The following is a 21131-nucleotide window of genomic DNA, read 5'->3' on the forward strand; positions in this document are numbered from 1 at the left end:
GAAGAAGTCCAGAAATTTACTTGATTACTTATTATAACTTTTTTTTTATTTGTAGATCACCAACGTCAAACGATCTCCTGATTCAAACAGCACTAACGTGACTGTAACGTTCCAAGTCCTCAATGGAAGTGAACCTCTCCTTGCTTATCCGGTTATCCAAAGCATCAACAAAGCGAGCCTTAGATTGGCCCGAGCTGTCGGATACGAGGTACCCAGTTCTTATGATTGTGATCCAAAGTATCATTACCTCTTTGTTTTCAGTTTGAAGTCAGTTTATTTCAGAAATAAAATCATTGTGAGGAAAGCACGCTAGCAAGAATAAGTCAGTAATAAAGCAATGCCCAGAGGCCAAGAAGAAAATGATTCTTTTTGGTTCGTGTCAGCAAATCCCATGATAGCACGAAGTCCGTTTTCTTTTTTTTTTTTACTCTTGCGAAGGGTTTCACATATCTTCATTCCGGTTATTACCTGCCTCCCCCTCTCCCCCGGAAAGGCTTTTTTTCTTCTTTCCATAGTCGTAAATGTCTTCAGGAAACTGTTAATCAATCAAGATCTCTCAGCTGCATTTATTATGGAACTAATTGCAGTCTTATCATTTCTCTTGAAGATGTCAATAATTTTGTAGTTCTTTGATACCATACTTAAATTTTTCCCTAAAATATTATTTCCTATGGAAGCTACCCCCCTTGTGCATATAGTATTGTTAATCTTGTTTTTATTGCCTTGTTATTGCTTCATCAGGTAATACAAGATCCCATCATCGCGTACCTTTCTCCAACGCCCTCCTCATCTACAACGCCGCTGACGTCAGCCATATCGCCTTCATCTCAAATCGCGAGCGTTACTAGTGCTAGAAACACATCGTTTTCGTCAGAAATAAGACAGCAGAGCACTGGCCTATCTTTTATGTTTAGTTTAACGAAAAGCGTGAACAACGTTTCTGTTGTACATATATCTCCATCGCGAACAAGCCCAGAAGCAAGTGCGTTTTCAAACACGATTTCTACATCTTTATTAAGATCCTTTTCGATTACTCCAGAGTCTTATTTTTCTAGTAGACTATTATCGACCAGCTCACGATTATTAACAGATTCCTCAAGCAATTTTTTGTCTGTTACTGAAACAGGAAGATTTTTGTCTTCATCCTCGCTCAGTGGAATTGCGACACGGTCGTTACTATCAACATCTAACTTCTCAACGAGCTTGTCAAGTTATGTGACACAAACTTTGTCTACAGTTTCGCCATCATCAGCATTCACTGTTCTGACGACTTCGATCACCGGAGGAGCATTGGCACCCAGTCAAACGGTAAAGTTTATTTCTCCGTCCTCCCTTTTGGTACAGCAATCAACGGGAATTGCGTTACCTTCACAAGCTACCAGTGCAGTGTCATCGCAGCCTTCACTTCTACAAGAGCTTTCTACGAGCCACATATCAAGGCAATCAGAAATACTCATCGCAACGTATCCTTCCCTCAACCTAAGCAGTGCTTTCATAATGGTGAACTCAACTGAAACGAATAGCATTCTTCTCACAGGGAGCTCAGCAGCTTTTAATTTTTCAGCGCTCACGTCATCTCAAGGGACTAGTGTTTCCTTTGGCATGACTCCCAGAAGAAGTTCGTCTCCAGCAATAGTCAATACTGTGATGTTAAGGAGTTCTAACATTAAGTCGGCGGTTGCTTCGATTACTTCATTGGTCCCATCGTTGTTCTCAAATGTTACTACCACAGTGCATCTTGTGCCTTCCAATCCATTGTCATTGAACTCACGTTTGTCTCCACCCTCCATTGTGGTAGAAAACACATCCTCACAGCTGTCATCCTTTTCTACGCCTGTCGTAACATCGTCGTTTGCTATTTATTCAAAGCACAATGCCAGCAGTTCGCCGACGTCTCTTTTTTTCCACACTATTTTTTCAAGAAGTCGATCACAGATTAGCTCAAATACCACGTTGTCTGTTGTTAGAAGTTCTTCGACAACCATGGCTCCCACATCCACAGGAATCATTCAGACATCTATACGTGGTAGTGCTAGTGGTGCAGAAACGCACGTTTCAAGTTTGTCACATACACTAGATACCCTATCTTCCGTTGTGGCTGTACGAACTTCTCCATTAACGAGCACGTATACTGGTTTATCATCCAGTCCAAGGGTGTCTGTACCGATGACCCAATCTTGGACCAGCACTGCAAGCCAAAGTTTAATGTCCCTCTCAAGTTCAGGTAGAAGTGATTCAACACACCACTCGCTCCTGTCAGCTGTGACAGGAACAGGTGAAACTGCAAGCAGTCGACCATTAAATGTGTCCACTATACCAAGCGCCGTTTCAAGACAGACCATTGAAGGAAGCATCACTATCCATATGACATCTTCGCATGTGGTTAGCACGAATAATATTCCATCCTCGTATGCAAGTGTCATTGATACCTCGTCCACGAGAGCAAATCGATCAAGAGCGACGGCCTTGCACTCTGTAATCCTATCATCTTCTACAACGTCCCCAAACAGAACACGTTTCTCGGACGTAGCCAGTTTGGAGGTATCACATAGTGTAAGTCTTACTAAAAATAAGACTACCGAACCGAAGATGACAACTTCAACTGTTAAAGCCTCCAGTCTTCCAGTTCTTCATATTTCTACTACATTGGATGTTTCGTTTTCACCCGTTTCTGCTTTTACCCAAACAACAACAGTTACAACGACAGCAACACGAGCGTATAGTTCCTCTGAACGTGGCATGACTGGTCCCGCTGCTTCTGCTACAGAAGTGAGCTTCTCTAGTCAATCTGTGCAACAAAACATCTCATCAGATACGATATCTCTGGTTACAAGTTTAACTGCAGCAAAGGCTGTTCCGAGTAAGACATCAATTTTGAGTTTTGTGCAAACAGTATCGTCACCGTATCCTTTCCACAGTATTTCACCATCACTGATTTCAAGAAAAGTTCTTTCAACGCTCCAGTCATTAACTACTACGCGGATAAGAACACCAGATATTTCGACATCCTCAGCGTCCTCAAAAATATCAGGAGTTATACCTTTCAGTTCAAGCAAATCTGTAAAATATTCCCCTTCAAAAACGATAGAAAGTTCTATAGTTTCGTTGGCGGGATCTATAACTGACAGTTCAACCGGTTCCACCATGGAGGAAACAGTTTCCCCTTCAGCTTCAAATGCGTCCACAGCCTCGCAGAAGACTTCCATTGAAGTCAAGCCAAGCGTCTTCTCGTCACCAGCATCAGCAGCGTCCGATTTATGGTCAAGAACCATGAATACACAAATTTTGCTTCCTTCCTCCAAAGCATTGTCTGAAACTACGTACAAATTTACATCCACCAAGACAGTAGACCTTTTACCTTCCAGTTTACTGATGGCCACAAATTCGTCCAAATCACTTATCGTCGAGACTTTGGGTAGCCGCGCCGTATTTACCACGTTAACGGAAAAAAGCGGTAGCATCTTTATTCACTTCACTTCATCTTCTGCTACTACCTCTGAAGCCATAACCACGTCATCGGCGAAAGGTTTTAGCTCTTCCCAGCTGAGTATCAGTACACAAATGTCGTCTGCAAGAACCACAAGACTCATGTCGACTGAAAGTACTCTTGTTGCCAGAAGGTCTTCTGTTTCGTCTTCCAGTTCTGCAAAAAGCATTAGGTCTGGATCAGAATCAATAGTCTTGACTGATAGTAGTCTTTTCGTTTTGACATCAACCAAAATAGGCACGGTATACTCAAGTTTAAGAGATTCGCCCTCCGCCAGCTCGTTATCTGCAGTTACGTATTTTCATTCATCTTCATCTCCCCTGGTGTACTCAAGGTTTTCATCATTTGCATCCCTGTCGTCATCTCTGAAAACGGCTGCTACATCGACACCTGCAACTGGGGTAATGACGTCCGGTGAGTCCTCAAGAGCTACTCTTGTAAAGGAGACATCTACTATTGGCTTCAGTGGAACAAGTGAGGCAATCTCCTCCGCGACAACAATGCCACTTTTGACTGCTACGCAACTGTTATCTACCGTTGAAGATGCAACAACGGCATTGACTCCAGAAAGTAGCTCTATAGTCTCGAAAACTTTCTCTTCAGTAGCCACGTCGGTGGAGCCAACTCAACCTATTCGTCCCACTACGAATCCCAACAACACCGAAGGACTCGTAGGTATTCAGATTCTCGTGCCCAAAAATGAAAACGAAACGGATCCCGCTTTTAGAGAGACAATAGAGCTGAGACTTGCTGCAGCATATAGATGGGGTCAGGATAAAGGAAGTAAGCGACGAAAACGGGACCTGAGATGGATCGAAAACAAACTCTTGAGGACATCTCCCAATAACTTGATTGGCAAGAACCTCAATTCGTGGAAACAAAGCGCCGCTTTCAAGGTGTATGAAAGACGAGCCAGTCGCTTCAGAAGACAAGTTGATAACATTGTTGTACTGGTAAGATAAGAGCATTTAATATTTCGTCATTAAGAATTATTCTCCAGCCCAGCTTGCGCGTTAACGTTTACGGTATTACAGGTAATGAAAATTAATGAAAATTAATGAAAACCGTAAAATGCAAACGTAACCGCAAACGTTAAGGAAAATGCAGTCCTGCAAAGTGTGAGGTAGCGTTGTTTTGGAAACGCGATCCCAAAGGTCATATAATTAAATTACGTTCGTGTGAGCATTTCTTGTTGATGGACTTCATGCACATCTGCAAACTCAGCCTTATCCAGGAGCTTTAGTTTTTGAATTGAAAATCTCATATTCAACCCTTATTATCTAGACCGGGCCTTTTTTGTTTTCTAAAAACACAGACGTTACAGCAAGAAAGTATCGTCGTCTGTATCGGACACTATTCAGTAGTATCCCTTTCAAGAATTTCAGCTCGGGTGGGATGGGGTTGGTCCAGGGCGAAATGACTTTGTCCTGAAATACCGGGTTGAAAAGCCTCATGTAAACAAAATACAATGTTCATCCCGGGACGAAACTCATAAACTTGTAAACGTGGCTTACGTTTCGACCCAGGATCCGGGATGAAAAATGACTTTTGTTTAGAGAAATGGTTTCATCCTGGGATTCCACGCTAAAGTAATTTTGGCTGGGACGAACTTTATCCCGCCCTAGATGAATTTCGTCAAAAGGATGCTTGTAAAATACTGCCTGATAAAAAGGTATCGGGGTTAGGTTCTAACGAAACTGTGGTGCTGCGTCGATGGTGAATGGAAATAAATGTTTGGTTTTATCAACAGGGTTAATAAGGTTATTTGGAAACCGTAAAGTGATTCGAGCGTGATTGTTCTCCAGAGCGAATCAAACAACTGTAGGTTGTATTTGGGCGTCATGTCATTTTGCCTTGTGATCTTCCCAACATATTCTACGAAATAATTTAACTGTAGCCGGAAACACTGAATCAGCCCATATTTGATAGGGAAGACTTTGCAAGGTGGTTTCAAGACACCAAGACACCAATAGTACGAATGTCCATTAAAACATTATTCCTTGTTGGTCCGAAATATCTTTATTTTTTGCCTCAGTACCTTACTCTTGCGTTAACAGGCGTGTCTTTTTTCCCCCTGATCACTACAGGTTGAAGTTATGAGGCGAGCGAAACCGATCGTGGGAGAGGAAATCGTGGACATAGAATATCGAGTCTTTGATGGACTTACTATGCTAGCTGCGGAAAATATTGTTGAAACGACGAACAGGCTGAGTGAAGCTGAACTTGTCTCAACCATCAAATACGGGGTGAGCGTATTCCTTTTGTTTCATGTCAATTCCTATTTCTAAGCATTTCTTTTGACCGAAGATTGTTAATTATGCCATGTACCTTGCTAACGGCCCAACTGGCTTCGAGTCTTCTTGTAGGTCACTGGTTAGAGCACTTGATAGGAGTATGAAAGCCATGACTCAGTTTGTTACTTGCAGTCCTGTGTCCATACCAGTTTTCATTCAGCCTAAGTTAGTTGGGTAAAGCCATTTTTCTCTTATTAGTGTTGCGGTTGTTACTGATCCATCATTTTCGTCATTCGTCAGGTGACTCTACGACCATATGTCGTGAAACAAATCCAGGTGACACCTGCTTCAACTGCTTCACCTACCTCACAATGGGAGACGTTGATCCCTGCTATAATTGTGCCTGTCGTCGTGGTTTTGTTCCTTATTCTTGCATTTGTCTGGGCAAAGTACGCCGCACGAAGAAAGAGGAAACAACAGAAGGTGAAACCTGATAAGGTATGCTGATACATAGGTGTTATGCGACATTTTTACGTTAAGAAGAAGGAGGTAAAAAAAAAAAAAAAAAAAAAAAGAAAACAACCATGGAAATAATCTTCCTAAATCCGGCAGATGTGATTGTTTTACTTAAGTGATATTTTACTTCCACTTAGCGGAAGAAAGTTGCCCTTCAGAATTGCGTCCATTGACTCAAGATTGAGCTAGAACCACAGAACAACAGTACCACAGAGAAATGTATTGCTCAATAGATGTCTTTGAATGGTACAATCCGTAACTATTTCATCCATATGTACTGAAAATAAGAACCATTTTTAAAGCATAAAACATCTAGACAGAAAAGTATTGAAAGAAATGTGGTGTTATGTTTTAACCCTGGTGAATAAATGATAGATGTAATTTTCCAGTCAGTGACACAGTCATACATAGAAAAAAGAAAACCCGAGTTCTCCTAAGAGAAGCATCCAACCTAGTAATCATCAGGTCATAGATTCGACTCCTGTTGGGAAAACTGAGGGACTTTCTTTCTTTCTTTCTTTCTTTCTTTCTTTCTTTCTTTCTTTCTTTCTTTCTTTCTTTCTTTCTTTCTTTCTTTCTTTCTTTCTTTCTTTCTTTCTTTCTTTCTTTCTTCCTTTTTCAAGTACTGATGCCCATGTCACTGTCTGAAAAAGTACATCTGTCGTTTATTTACCAGACTTTAAACATCACATCACATAAGTTTCACTCATATCCACTCATCCTCATGGACATTCAAATGCTGACAGTGTGCAGGATGTTTCTCACGTGACTCTAGCTTAATGACGCACGATAAGTCTCCAGAGCTCAGTGGTAGAGCATCCGAACTAATAATCGGAAGTTTAGTTCAACTTCTGTCGGGAGCACCCGAGGTTTTTTTTTTTTTTTTTAGGGGGGGGGGGGGGTGGGGGGCGAATATGCCTGTGTCACTGACTCGGAAAAAGTACATCTATCAGAAAACGTCTTGTCAACAATTTTTATTGTAATGGTGATATTCAACGCATTTGTCGTTCACCCACAGACTTAAAAGTAATGAACGGCTGTGCTTGTTACCCTGTTGTAAACGACATAACAGTGAGACACCTGTTTCGGTTGAATAGTTCCTACCTTTTTGGGATATCATCCTCACTCGAAAAAAAATTTGAACCACGAGATCGACACTGGAATGAGGGGGGTGGGTGCTCAAATAACTTGTAGAGGGTTGCCACAGTTCGAATTCACTGATCTGTTTCTTTTGTTTTCTTTTTTTTTTTTTTTTTTTTTTCGTTTTTTCGTTTTTTATGCAGCAGCTTCCGTACCAAAACCTTGAGATAAAGGTGTTACCCTCCCATGATGTCATTCCACCTAAGAATAAACATGGTTTTTCAAAGAAAAGGCGTTCAAGGTTTGTCTTTTTGTTCGTTTTTAACAGTTTACCGGGCGTAGATATGAAGAGGCCACCGTAACTTTAAGCTTTGTAGAAGTTTGTAGTGATTTCAGTGTTATGGGCGAAATTAACTCCAGCTTTATTCTTGGAAAAAATAGTTCGCTGTTTCTCAGTGACCTCTGATGAAGTTATCATTTAAAGTTTCTCAGTTTCTTGTCATCGTAATGTTGTGGTTAACCTGTGTAAGGTATTTATTCGGTTTCGGTTGCTGTTGGTATGTTCGTTTGAAGTGACCAGATGTGCTAGATGTAAAACTGAGGTTCTGTAGCATGAAGCATCAAGTACAGTTATACTTCTCCGGAGCTTGTGCTGCGCTTTCTCTGTTGCAGGTTTCTACTCATAAGTTGTATAAAGGTTTCTGTGATTCACCATTCAGGATGCGGATCAGTTTCTGTACAAAGAAAAAAGCGGTATTTTATTCGATTTTTCCGGTGATCGGTCTGCCAGTACCCATTTATACATCTTGGTAGCGAGACGCAATATGTTACTAACTTTTCTCGTCAAAGGAAAATAGGATTTCAAAAAACTTCAGGACAGTGCCTCTGCATGTTCCAGTACTTTGACGTCATTGAAGCATTCGATCTTCACTATTAACATTACTAACTATAATCATATACTTTCTTCTTTTGTTTTAGCAGCATTTCTAGTACAAGTAGTAGTGACATTCCACAGAAGTGCCCCACGTTGCCTGTTCCGGATTACTCTCCCGCAGCCCCCGAGATACCAGCCAAGCCGAGCCAGCGATATAGAAGAAGGACGGATGGGCGAGATGGCGATCATAAACGCGGCAATAATAAATTATCTACAAAAGACTTCGTAAATGTGAACGGAAATGTCCAACACGAACGTGCGGTTAAGAAATCCCGTGATGCAAGTGACCATATCGAGGTACTTAGCTTAATGTCGAGATAACCTTTTCATGGCATTTTTTTCGCCAGAAAGCTCACCCTTTATTTAAATCAGCACACGCAAGTAAAAAGTTAGTTGACTCACGAAAGGGTTAATCGGCAAGCTTTCAGTTTTTCTTGCCAAAACAGTTTTTAACCATCATGATGCCAGATGTTGCTTTAATTTTCGAAACTTGCTTTTGATTTTCTTCATTAAACCCGTTTTAAATCATCACGTTATTACCTTGAACTCAGTATGTATAGCGAGCTAATCTCACATCCACGTTTCCTTGTCTTATTAAAGATGGAGCATCTAGCGGGTGTTTTAGAGAACCGTCCACAAATGAGAGACGAGAAGTTAGCCACCAGTCTAACACGTGAAGAGCCTACTGTAAGATTTACGTCGTTACCACCTCTGATACAGACTCCCCTTGTTGGGCCAAAAACCTCCATTCCAGACACAGCAGCACAGGAAAAGAAAGAGTACGACAGAATCGTTGCTGAATCGGGTGTGCCACAGGTAATGCGCGATACATTTTTCGTCATCATATATCATGTATTGTGCAAGTAAACAAAACATCTCATTCCTTTCGCAATGCGTCTTTTTGTTGTTGTTTGTCACAACAGCTTGTTGTTTTAATGTCAGTTATTGGCCTCTATTCTTGAAACGTGGAATTTTACATCTGGTTGACGTGCAAGTTGTACGACAAATTCCATCACCTAGGCTTGTAGTTCCAATAAACAGGTCTTACAACGGTTGTCTCCGTAGTTTTACTTTAGCGTCCAGCCATTAATCGTTCAGAGTAATTTTAGCTATGTATTTTTCGTACTCTCGTGGTCCGATTTTATTTGGATAACAATAGTTTACTAAATCTTGCTACGGACATTAACTCACGTTAAAATGTTTTTCTATAACTTAGTCTTCTGCATTATTAATGTAATCGTAACACGCAATGTATATTCTATGTTGTATATTTAGCCGGTGAATAAGAACCAATAAAATGTTAATAGAAAATAGAAAAATAACTAAATACTGAAATAAAACATATGCAAGAATAATAGTGTATTGTTTTAGTGGTTTGCATAACGAAGATACAATTAAAGCACATATAAATGAAACCTCTTACAGTTTGACTAAAAATGCATTGCGTCAACTAACATAGCAGTCGGTTGTTATATGAATTTTAAAATTCTTTAATGTAGTTGTTAAATATAAAAAAAGATAATGGTGGAAAAGTTCTATATATGTATTCACAGGCATGGTTGAATAAAATGAAAATGATTGAACTTCAAAATGCACTTGCTGATAAAGAAACCGAGATAAATGAAGACGACGATATTCTTAACCTGAAGGTAAACTTAAGCCGCATTTAAAATGAAATGAGTCGAAAACCCGCTGATTGAGAAACGTTTTCTAGGTTCTCAAACTTGGAGATCCTTTAGGGACTACATAGCTTTTAACGTTTAAAATTGGTTGTGGGAGATTTGAAGTAATTTTAAACAAGATTCAAGTTTGTGTTAATTAGGTATATTTATACAACTCATTGATCCTTTCGGGAGAACGTACAAACGAAATTAATATAAACTGAAAAAAATCCAAACAAATGTCGTTTTGCGCAATTGACCTCATTACGATCTTGGCAATCTGGAAACGACAGGAGGGACAGGGTAAGAAAAGATTCTTTTGCCTTAAGGCCCGTTTAAACGATTTCAACATTTGACCAACATTCGTTCAACAAAAGTTGAAGGGATGTTGGGCAAATGTTGGATGAAGGGAGTGTTAAAGCGGTTTCAACGCCAATCAACATTTTCAAGAACAAAGGAAATGTAGAATCGATGTTGAATAAAAGTTTAAATCAATTTCAATTTGATTCAACACGCCTTCAACAAGCTTTCAACATTTTTTACACTTTCAACAATGTTGGAGAAAAAATTGTTCCTTGATCCTGTCATATTATATCAAATCAGAAAAGGTTTCGTTTTCAGGATCGAAAATTTATGTTCAAGCACAAGCTTTCGATTCCCTCATGGAATCTTTGTCAACTTTCAACACTGATGTTGAACGACCTGTTCAAACGCCCCCGACATCTGGTTAAACAAACTGTTGAAGGCAAGTTGAAGCAAATATTGAAACCGTTTAAACAGGCCTTAACAGGGTAGATAAAGCAACTGAAATTGCAATTAAAAAGTCATCGTTTCTGCGATATCTTTATGCTCTCAGGCAAATGTGGAAAGATGGCGAAATAAGATGCGACATCGGGAGAAACTTCGTCAGGATATGAGAGAAAAGGAACGAGAAAGAAATAGAAAATTGGAAAATCAAGAAAAAGATGAAAAGGAAGGAAAAAACAATACCACAACAGAGGTAAAAAAAAGTTATTTCAGTGTTCACTGTATCTTGTTTATTTATAGAAATGAAATAAAATAAATCAACTTCGTTAACAGTCTGTTACGACTGACAAACCTGTAGCCCTCAGATTCCAGATCGAATTAGAATTTGGAAATGTTGGTTTTTGAGGAGAGGGGAAAACCGGAGTAGCCGGAGAAAAACCTCTCGAAGCAAGGACGAGAACCAACAACAAACTCAACCTACATATGACGCCGAGTCCGGGAATCGAACCCGGGCCACATTTCTCGCTTCTCACCGATGCACCATCTCTGTTCCCCCATGTCTGTCCTAGCATGCAACTCACACAGGAAGCACGGGGAATTCTGGCAAAGGGGAATTAAATTCAATTTCTCCTAGACAACCATGCTTTCATAATGTACAGACGGCTTCAAAACAAATAATTCGTCTGTTGATGTGCGTGTTTTCCTTTGTTACAGGATCAAGCTGCTGCCCTACAGAGAAGCCTCACCGCAGAGTAAGTTATATTTTCATTGCAAGTGTTTTTATTTGCAAAGTGCGTTGCTTTATTCTGATAGATTTCTTGTGGTTGTTTGTTTGTTTGGTTTTTTTTGTGTGTGTGTACTGTGATCACAACAAATAATTCATTGAGTTGGTAACTCATTCAATGTTGACAAAATCATCATGGTGTGTGGAAGGTTTTGAGAAACTTACATCACGCTTCACAAGTAGTCAATCAACACTTAAATCAAAATAAAAGATAAAAAAAACTTTAATCAATGCCTATTCTCCGTCGGGAATATAATAAAATAATAACATACAAGAAAATGAATTAACGATAACGGCAACGCACTAAAGTCTACTCAACGGTAACGGAAAATGATTGACAGTTACGTTGACTACAGATAAACTTCATCTTCTAAACCTGTTTTAACTATAGCCTTAAGCCTGGTTTACACGTACGACGTAAGCATAAGCACAAGAAACCTACGTGTGAACCGGTGCGACGCAAGCATAAGCGCCTTGTGCTTGCGCTTGTGTTTATGGTTGCGTCGTTCTGCGGTTTACACGTACGACGCAACGACGCAAGCATAAGCAGAAGCACAAGAGAATGGGACGTTTTCCTTTCTCTTGTGCTTGTGTTTGCGTCGCTGCGTCGTACGTGTAAACCGGAACGACACAAGCATAAACACAAGCGCAAGGAAAGGAAACTGAAAAAAAGTGACAAGTTGTCAGCGTACATTCTAGTTACTCATGCGTTGCCATTTTCCGCCATGTTGGAATCAAATCTCACGCCAAAAGGCAGCCCGGCCGCGCGATTGCGCCAAATTTTTATGCTTCTGCGCTTGCGTATGTCACCTTATATGCTTATGCTTATCGCAAGTGTAAACATCCTCGTGCTTATGGTTGCGTCGTACGTGTAAATCAGGCCTTTCGAGTGACTAGACTTTTGAACAGTGGAAAATAGACAAGCTCTCCACTTTGGGTTTATTTGTGTTTACCTATTGTCCATATTTGCTTTTTGGAATAACATTTTCCTTTTGTTTTTTAATGATTTTTTTGTTTTGTTTTCAGACGTTTAAGAAAGTCCCGTTTAGAACGCTGGCGAAAAAATCGGGTAGGGACTTCAAGTTCAAAGAGTTCCAGTGGCAGCAGCAGTAGCAGCAGCAGTTCAGAAAGTGATTCAGACGTAAAGATGAAACACGAAAAAGACGAGGAAAAGAAAAAGAAGCAACAAACCAAAGATAAAAAGAAGAAAGACAAGGTATGAACAAATAGAGCACAATGCAGTATACAATAGTGCAGTAGAACACAACACAGTAAAATGAAATTCAATGAAATGCTATGTGGTGTTTATATGTCGTCATTTTTGCGGATTGACCAGTCTTTGCACCCCAAAACGACGTCTGTTTATCCTATGGCAAGCTTCGTCATGTTTAAGGTTACTATGAGGCTGAAGTTTCTGCGTAAGTTACTCTGAATTACAACTCGTTGCAGCAATCACAATTAAGAAAGTTCTCAGCCAGCAGTATGATGTAGTATATAATGCATAATAGTTGGATACAGTGAATTGATGGAAAGCAATTCTCTCATTTTGTTTTAAACCCAGGCGCCTCCCCTCACAACAGGTCATGCCGCCAAAACTACAGCCCAAGAAGCATTACGAGAAACTGCTTGGACAATCAAGGAAACCCCGGGCGTTCGTCTAGTTTCCGTGAGGCCGCTTACTGAGGTAATACATTTGTCATTTGTTTGTTCTATTTTTGGTTTCCTCTAGATAAGATTGAATAGTTGGCAATTTTTAACGTGCCATTTTGGATGATCATTCCTTTACCTATATACATCTTTTATTTGATTTTGATTGATTGATTGATTGATTGATTGATTGATTGATTGATTGATTGATTGATTGATTGATTGATTGATTGATTGATTGATTGATTGATTGATTTTTGTGTGTGTTTTATTACATTCCCATTATTAAAGGATCAACAAGGTTGGCAAGAACAAGCCCAACAGCCTGCGTACGTACAGAATGGCGTGCACAGTCAGAAACTTTCACCGACTCGATCAGTAAGTGAACCGATTGAATTGGTTTAATCGGTTTTAAATCAATCAGATTATAAATACAGGCACATTTAGTCAGAGTGTCCACTACAACAGATGAGAACGAATTCCATAAGTCAAGCGAGAATGAAATCAAGTCTAGAAGGAAGTGTTAAGATGTTCTTAAATCGCTTTAATGAAGATTTTGTTAGACAGGGCAACGTGTTTTTCAATGAAGCTGTTCTGGCATTGATAGAGTATTCTTTTCTTGAAATAAATGTGATGGTATATTTCCTGCCTGGTGAATGAATGAGAATGATGTATTATTCTAGAAAGTGGCAAAGGCATACTCGGAAAAAAGAAATCCGAGTGCTCCTATCAGGAGTCGAACCTAAGACCTTCTGATTACTAGTTCGGATGCTCTACCACTGAGCTACAGGAGTCTCGTGGGAGCTAAGGCCATTAAAATAGGTTCATGGGACAAACTCACGAGTCTCCTGTAGCTCAGTGGTAGAGCATCCGAACTAGTAATCGGAAGGTCTTAGGTTCGACTCCTGATAGGAGCACTCGGATTTCTTTTTTCCGAGTATGCCTGTGTCACTTTCTAGAATAATACATCATTCTCAATTCTTTTTTTGTTTTGCCTTCAGGATTATTCTCGTTCTCAGCAGAGAGATCGCGTCCATTACTTACTAGAGACTGGATATCCTGTTTTGCCTGTGATGTCGACTCCTCTTGTACGTCCCGCCGAAACCGACGATCACCCAGCCTATGAGGATATGGAAGGTGTGTTACCGTTGCATGGCCCGGCACCGTATGTCAATCCTCAATAAATATGCTTGTTTCAGTCTATGCCCATTATGCCACCTACATGCATATGGGATTGCAAAGAAAAAGATTTGTGATCCCAACAGGAATCCAACCTGTTTGAATTTACAAGCAGCGGTCGGATGCTTTGATCACTAACCCGCAGCGAACTAAATCAGTTGATAACTTCATACCATGCCATACCAGTGACATGTTGTGAGAAATGGCAATGTGAATAACTCCTAGTGGATCAGTAACTATTATCTTCAGAGTTTAAATGTTTTTTTTTGCGGCCATGAACTCTGAGATTGATGAACGTATTGATTGGTAATAGTCTTCATGCAATAAAACAAATCTTCAAATAGAGGAAAGATCCTCGCAGTTAGTACGCAACTTAAGCAGTGGCGAACAGGAAGCCTGAAAAAAGAAATTCAGGCTTGAACGGGATTCGAACCCATGACCTCTGCGATGCCGGTGCAGTGCTCTACCAACTGAGCTATCGAGCCAACTGGGAGCTGATCATATTGTGAGTTCGTAATATACCCGTGAGGGATGAATATGTTTCATATATTCATAATCATCAAAACAAACCTTATTGCTCATTTTGTCACACCACCCCTGTATCTCTTTTAGGGGTCAAATCTTATTCGATTTCCAACATCCGCTACTAGTAATTCAACTAGCGATTAAACGAAGGGGAGGAGGGAAACAAGAAGAAAAGCCTGACGATATTTTATTCCTACTGTGCCTTAGGTTTGGATCCTTACGTGGTTCACTATGATGAAGAAGTCTATCTTAAAGATGACTTTGTTAGGAACGGTGTTCCAGCCGAACCAAAGCAAGCTTTTGTTAGTCCGTCGTTTCAGGAGGAGGAGGAGCACATCTACGAAGAACCTACAATCCCACCTGGTTCGCTACCACAAACGCACCTCGTATCTCCCCAGGAAAACCAAACACGAGTCTTAATTCCAACGCGTTATGCACAAGGGTATGTAGGAAGGGCACCTGTCTCTAGAGGCCGACCTACTTCCGCCTCACAGCACCCTGGAAGCGTCAGACCGGCTAGAGCTAGACCTACTTCGGCTAGGACGGACCCAATTCCTCGATATGCTCCTCCACCCGGAAGGGCTTCGTCTCCCAGCAAAAGGGGCGTAGCGCCATCTCTGCCGGTAAGAACATTTGGCAAAGTCGGTTAGGAGATGGACATAGCTTGTGTGGTGTTGAGAGCACTCTTCAACTACCCAACTATCCCGGCATCGAATCTCCAATTCGTTGTCATTTTGGGGTTGAGTTTATTATTACTGGTTCCCCCTAACGCCCCGAGATTAGGGTTAGGGTTTTCCTCTCGATTCTCGAATACGGAAATTTCCGTTGTAAATTTTATTTAAATTAAGTAGACTTGTTAAAATATTGATAAACATAGCGAACATGGAGCAATTCAAACACAAAGACATACATTGTTATCACAGAGCCTGCCCTCTTCTGCTACAACCAGTGACAATGTGTTGTTACACTTTCGCCTTGATCGCGTCTTCCTCCCTTTCCCACCATTCAGTGTTGTTTAAACAAAAACTTAAACGCGCTGCAAAAGATATCGCGCTTCTTGTGCTATCCAACATTGCACAGGGGAAAGGAGGCCGGTGATCAAACGATTTATGACACTCGTTGTAGGTTGTCCAGAAAATACATGCCTACTCTCTAAACTACCAAACTACAGCTCAATAATTGACCTTTTTTTCTTATATATACGTATGTTTCACATTTTGTAGGGTTCCCGGTACATGCTTGGTAATCGTCCTACTGTAGCTACCGCTCCTCAACCCAGTATAGGAACTTCCCCACGTTACATGGTGGACCCTGAACGCCAGAAAGAAGAACCGCCCAGCTCTTTTGACAGTGCGCGTGTTATTCTGTCGCGTGCGCAAGCAAACGTCGACCGTTTCGAGCAAGACAGTAGGACTTTCGTCCCGGTTGCAACAGATGCAGCGTCAGCACCTGAACGTCCGTACGCCAGACCACAGAAAAGGAAACCGCCGCACGCGCATGCAGCACAGAAGGAAACCGCTCCAACTGGGAACTCACCGGGGAACTCACGATTAGATGTGGCAGCAAGAGAGCATGCTGAGTTAGAGGCGCAGCTGCTGGTTTCCCGGGCCTTAGCTCGCGCAAGGAATAACGTAAGGACGTAATAATAATAATCCTGAAACTCTAACGCTCAAGCGGTTGTTCAAAGAAGAAGGTGTCAAATATAGCAAGCGGTGAATTACTGCAAAAGATTACTGTAAGAATGAAAACGGATAGTGGAGGGTTCGAAATCTACGGTGGCCAAAATAGCGGGAAATTACCGTAATGTCGTCGCCCGTTCCACAAACGCTGAGTATTGAGCGGTTGTTGACATTCAGTCATTGAAATTCAACCATACTAGCCAGACAAAATCCCTGGTTCCTGATCCTTCTTGACACTCGTGGACTGGATTGTATTGATTAGCATTTCTGAGAGAATTTGCTGAATTTTGCCCTCAGAGTAAGTCCAGACATTTTGCCGCCAAACACGTCCATTACTTCTGAGGATACTTGAAGCTTTTAAAGTGGTTGTTTGTGTTGGGACTAGAATTAGGCTGTAAGAATCGTTAAAAATAGCTCGCTCCTGTGTTTACTTCCGCGATGAAGTTTTCCAGTTTAGCTGAGTGTGTGCGTGGTGTGTTGGCTTTGTTGTTTGTGTGTGCTTGTCACGATTTGCTTTTTAATATTATTGTAAATAGTGACCATTCTTCCTTCAGATGATAGATTTCGTTGGTAAAACTGCATTTTAAATACGCATGCGCTCTGCAGAGCAAAGAAAGATGTTACGCTGATTTGTGATATGACTATATGAGATACTTGAAGCAAATCAAAACTCACAAAACAACGGACTATCGTGAGTTACGTACAGCCGGCCAGAAATTGGTCGAACGGTTCGCTTGTTTGCGTAATCAAATGAAATCATGCCGTTGTGCGGAACAATTTAAACACGCCAAAAAATGAAACATTTAACTACCTTTGAATCACAGTTGTGTATTGAGTTTTCAGTAGGTTGACTTTAAATACTTTAAAAACACGTGTTGCATTTTAAAGAGAATCATATTAACAGATTAGGTTTATTGTTATAATTTGACACGGGTATAAATAATTATTGTCGTTCTGCTTGTAAATAACGGAAAAAAGATGAGAGCTTTTTATTTGAATCGGTGAAGAATATTTTGTTACAAAATTAATAACTTGTAACAGTCGAAATTGGAAGTAATTTAAGTTGTTCTAAAGGTGGCACTAATAATTATATGAGATAAATAAAGTACCTTTAAATTATTCATCTTGTACAATTACAGTTTACTTGACCGGGGGAAGGGAAGCAAGTCCGTCCAAAATTAGGGGCATATCCTTCGTGGCAGCTGTGTTTCCGCTGAATGGTTTGCCCCCGCCATGAAAGTAACAGTGTTTTGGGTTAGGGTTGTAATGACCGTGCTTCAAGTTAAGAGTCAAACCTACGGAGAAGTTTAAACCCTGACAGGGTTAGTTGAAAGATGCCCACAAGAATTAAGCTCCTTGCATAGGAATTAGTTGAGTTTTAAAAATACGACTACCACACAGTTACACGAGGTCAGTCCTTTAAGTGTGAAGGAATTTTCACAACCCGGCGTTTACTTTAGATTCACAACTGAACTATGGATTCAAACCCTTTTCATTATCCTCTCTAAGTTCAAACCGGTGGCCGAGGGTAACTCAAGGACCCACGGTGAGAATTGGGTGGGAAAAGTTTCAAACGTACAATGGTCAAGTTAAATGGCCTCACTTGCTACACGAAAAAGACAAATTAGAATTTGTTACTGTCTACTGTAGTGTCTTGATGAGCCCAGGCGATAGGATCCATTGGAGAACATCAATAATAATAATAATAATAATAATAATAATAATAATAATAATAATAATAATAATAATAATAATAATAATAATAATAATAACAATAATAATAACAATAATAATAACAATAACAAAAACAATAACAATATTAATAATAACAATAATAATAATAATAATATATGAATAATGAAACTGGCGATAACTTCAATACTAACTCTCAAACCCTTCGATAATCACTATTTTATTACACTAACCATAACCGTTATCATAATCGAACCTTGACTAATCCAATCCTTATAAAAAATGATATTTTATCTTAAGAAAGCTAACACATAATATCTAGGAAAAGTAGTTAGAGATGATTACAAGTGATAAGCTGAACTGAGTGCTTCGCAGGTGATTTAAGGTGAGATGTAGTATAAATAAATATAACTTTATTAAGTGTAAAATGTTGAAATTGTTTAACTCAGTAAAATGCATATCCTTGACATGGTTACTGGTTGTTTTTATGGTACGGTTTTCTGATTGGCTATCAGGACGGTAAGTGGCTTCGTTGCCCTTTGAAATGCATTATGTTAAGCTAGTGCACGAGGCACATTGTCCTGCGTAGCTATAATGGCTGTGTTTTACACGCTTGAATGTAAAGTTTTGGCGGCGGAGCCGCGAGAAGTGATTCAAAATCGCCTCCTCCCAATTCCTCTCGCGGGCTTCGCAGGCAAGCGCACAATTTGAATGGGCCATTTCCGAGTTGCATTGAACCTCGTTATGAAAGCGAGGCTAAGTACAAAGTTTTTATTACGAAAATTAGTTTTCATTCATATGCAAACAAAATTAATTTTCGTATGAAAAGCTTTGAACTTAGCCTCGCTTTCATAATGAGGTACACAGCAACTCGGAAATGGCCTAATATTTTGTAAAATGTGATGGGTCTTTTCTATTTGTTTGTTTGTTTTTGTTTTGTTTTTTGTACTAGTAGACAATGAAGTTAACGAAACTGATGTGTCCATTGAAATTTTTTTCGTCCTGTTTTAGTGATTGAAAGTTTATTATTTTATTTTTTAGTCTATGCTGAAGGTGACACAGTCGTATCGTGGAGTTAACAAGTAAGTGGCAACGTTTTATCAGCCCTCCTCGCAATCTGCAAAAAATTCCTTTCTGATGACGCAAGATTCCTAGACCTGGATAATGCTTCCGATATATGAAATACGTACCGAATGGTAATCACTCAACAGGTGGAATTTTCTCTTCAGGCCTTTGGCATGGCGTTCTTTTGCACTGTACAATCGATGTACAGTTCAATTGATGTGCTGTCATTGAAAATTAAATGTCGTCGTGAACTTCGTAGAAGAGAAGCAAATGCAAAGAAAAATTTGAAATGTTTAAATTGGCCTTTTCCATACATTGTGGTTTACTGATGTACACAAAACTGTTAATTAAACGTATATAAATAGCCCATTTTCACGATAGCGTTATTTTACTACAAGTAATGCCGGAATCCTTCAGTTTTTTTGCTTTCTTGTATAACTTAGGTTTTTATTTTTGTAGACCTCACTGGGATTACAAAATTCAAATAAGAAAGGAAAAACTAATTAAAATGAATTATGGTTATATTTGTAGTCAAACGACTCTATCGTGGAAATGGCCAATTAAGTTGCATGGTAAGAAGGGTGTAAGCATTTCATCACGCAATAACAAAAGAGGTGCAATCTGCGCAACTCTTGAATACAAGGCAATTAACCCCCTTGTTGAATATTATGGTAGTTTACGGAAATACCTATTCCATTTTTCTTTGCTATTCTGTAGAAATACGAACTTTGTAGCACTCACTTTTCGGGGAACGAGTCATTTCTATATTTAACATATTTTCTCTAATTAAGGCGAGATTTATAGGAGTTTCTGCCGGTAACTGCTGATAGGGAACAGACCGATGAGATATTTAGCAAGCACATTTCTTTGAACAGTGTCAAACATTAGAAGGCGAAGCCGTTTGTCCCTGCTCAGCGCCAGATTATCCCAGTTGAGAAATTTAACGAGATCATCAGATCTCCGTATCGTAGGTAACAGTTGGGTTATTTTGCAATTTTATTAACCCATATTTCTGCACCCTCCCCCCTTCCCCCGGCTGGAGGATTCTGAGCTTGTGAGAATGGTTAGTCAGCGGTGACGTAGCAGTTCCCAGCTCACTCCAAATTCCTGGGATTAGAATGGTAACTACAGTGAGCAGCTGTTGTGAAGTCGTATTTATAAATTATGTTTTTCTGTTGAAGGAACGTTATGCTATACATCAAGAAACGAATAGGCCAACATTCAGTTAAGAAGCAAGAAGATGGAACACAAAAGAAGAAGACGAAGAAGAAGAAGAAGAAGGACAAAAAGGAAAAAGATCATAGTAGCAGTAGTAGCAGTAGCAGCAGCAGCAGCTCAAGCTTAGCAAGCAAGCAATCTAAGGACAAAATGAAAAGTAAATCGCACGAGAAACAGGCAGTGGTTCGCCCTCTTCCCCCTATTCCTCGGCCATCGTGGACGTCTTGAGATGAATCCATTGACTCTTTACTATCGCGTTTGAAAAGACCTGCAAAATAACCGGTAATTTCGTTCCAAATACCAGCTTGATATTTGTTCAAAGTTTGTGCTTGACACGAGGGCACAATTATAGGTATGGCTTCGTCACATCTAAGATTGGTATACACGCATTGTTTTATCGTTGACCCGCTACTGTATACCACTTTACGGAAGCTTTAAAACTGTATTCAGTTTTAAATAATGTGTAAATAATTTTATACGTAAAGCGTTTTCTGAGTGTCAACTTGAGAGGAATTTAGTTTATAATGGAACGCCTGGTGAGGTGCAGATTGTTTTTAAAAATTATCTATAGACGAAACTTTTTTTATTACGCAATACGGTGTATAATAAACTTTAAACAAACCTGTCTTCAGATTTTTTTTTTGTCTTCATGGATACTAAATGGGATGAATAGTTTTCACCAA

General features: G+C 39.9%; 1 protein-coding gene across 8 annotated transcripts in view; it reads left to right on the forward strand.

The window, feature by feature from the left end:
* The window catches only part of LOC146486115 (uncharacterized), a 31361-nt gene extending 10288 nt beyond the window's left edge, over positions 1–21073 (forward strand). For 2 of the 8 annotated variants that reach the window (XM_085098005.1, XM_085098046.1), the window contains 18 exons: positions 56–208; positions 742–4440; positions 5575–5733; positions 6022–6219; positions 7521–7618; positions 8296–8548; positions 8852–9067; positions 9805–9900; positions 10769–10912; positions 11374–11411; positions 12470–12659; positions 13005–13127; positions 13382–13468; positions 14092–14227; positions 15002–15417; positions 16018–16425; positions 19207–19247; positions 20412–21073. In XM_085098005.1, coding sequence (XP_084954131.1) covers positions 56–208; positions 742–4440; positions 5575–5733; positions 6022–6219; positions 7521–7618; positions 8296–8548; positions 8852–9067; positions 9805–9900; positions 10769–10912; positions 11374–11411; positions 12470–12659; positions 13005–13127; positions 13382–13468; positions 14092–14227; positions 15002–15417; positions 16018–16425; positions 19207–19247; positions 20412–20676 — 6720 coding nt within the window. In that variant the 3' untranslated portion in view covers positions 20677–21073. Of the gene's footprint in view, positions 1–55; positions 209–741; positions 4441–5574; positions 5734–6021; positions 6220–7520; positions 7619–8295; positions 8549–8851; positions 9068–9804; positions 9901–10768; positions 10913–11373; positions 11412–12469; positions 12660–13002; positions 13128–13381; positions 13469–14091; positions 14228–15001; positions 15418–16017; positions 16426–19206; positions 19248–20411 lie in introns of all 8 variants that reach the window. The other 6 variants (XM_085098028.1, XM_085098012.1, XM_085098010.1 and 3 more) reach the window with 6 other exon arrangements.
* The last annotated feature ends 58 nt before the right edge of the window (positions 21074–21131 follow it).

Source organism: Pavona decussata, unplaced genomic scaffold (genome assembly GCF_977016875.1).
Source record: "Pavona decussata unplaced genomic scaffold, jaPavDecu1.1 SCAFFOLD_21, whole genome shotgun sequence".
Lineage (NCBI taxonomy): Eukaryota > Metazoa > Cnidaria > Anthozoa > Scleractinia > Agariciidae > Pavona > Pavona decussata.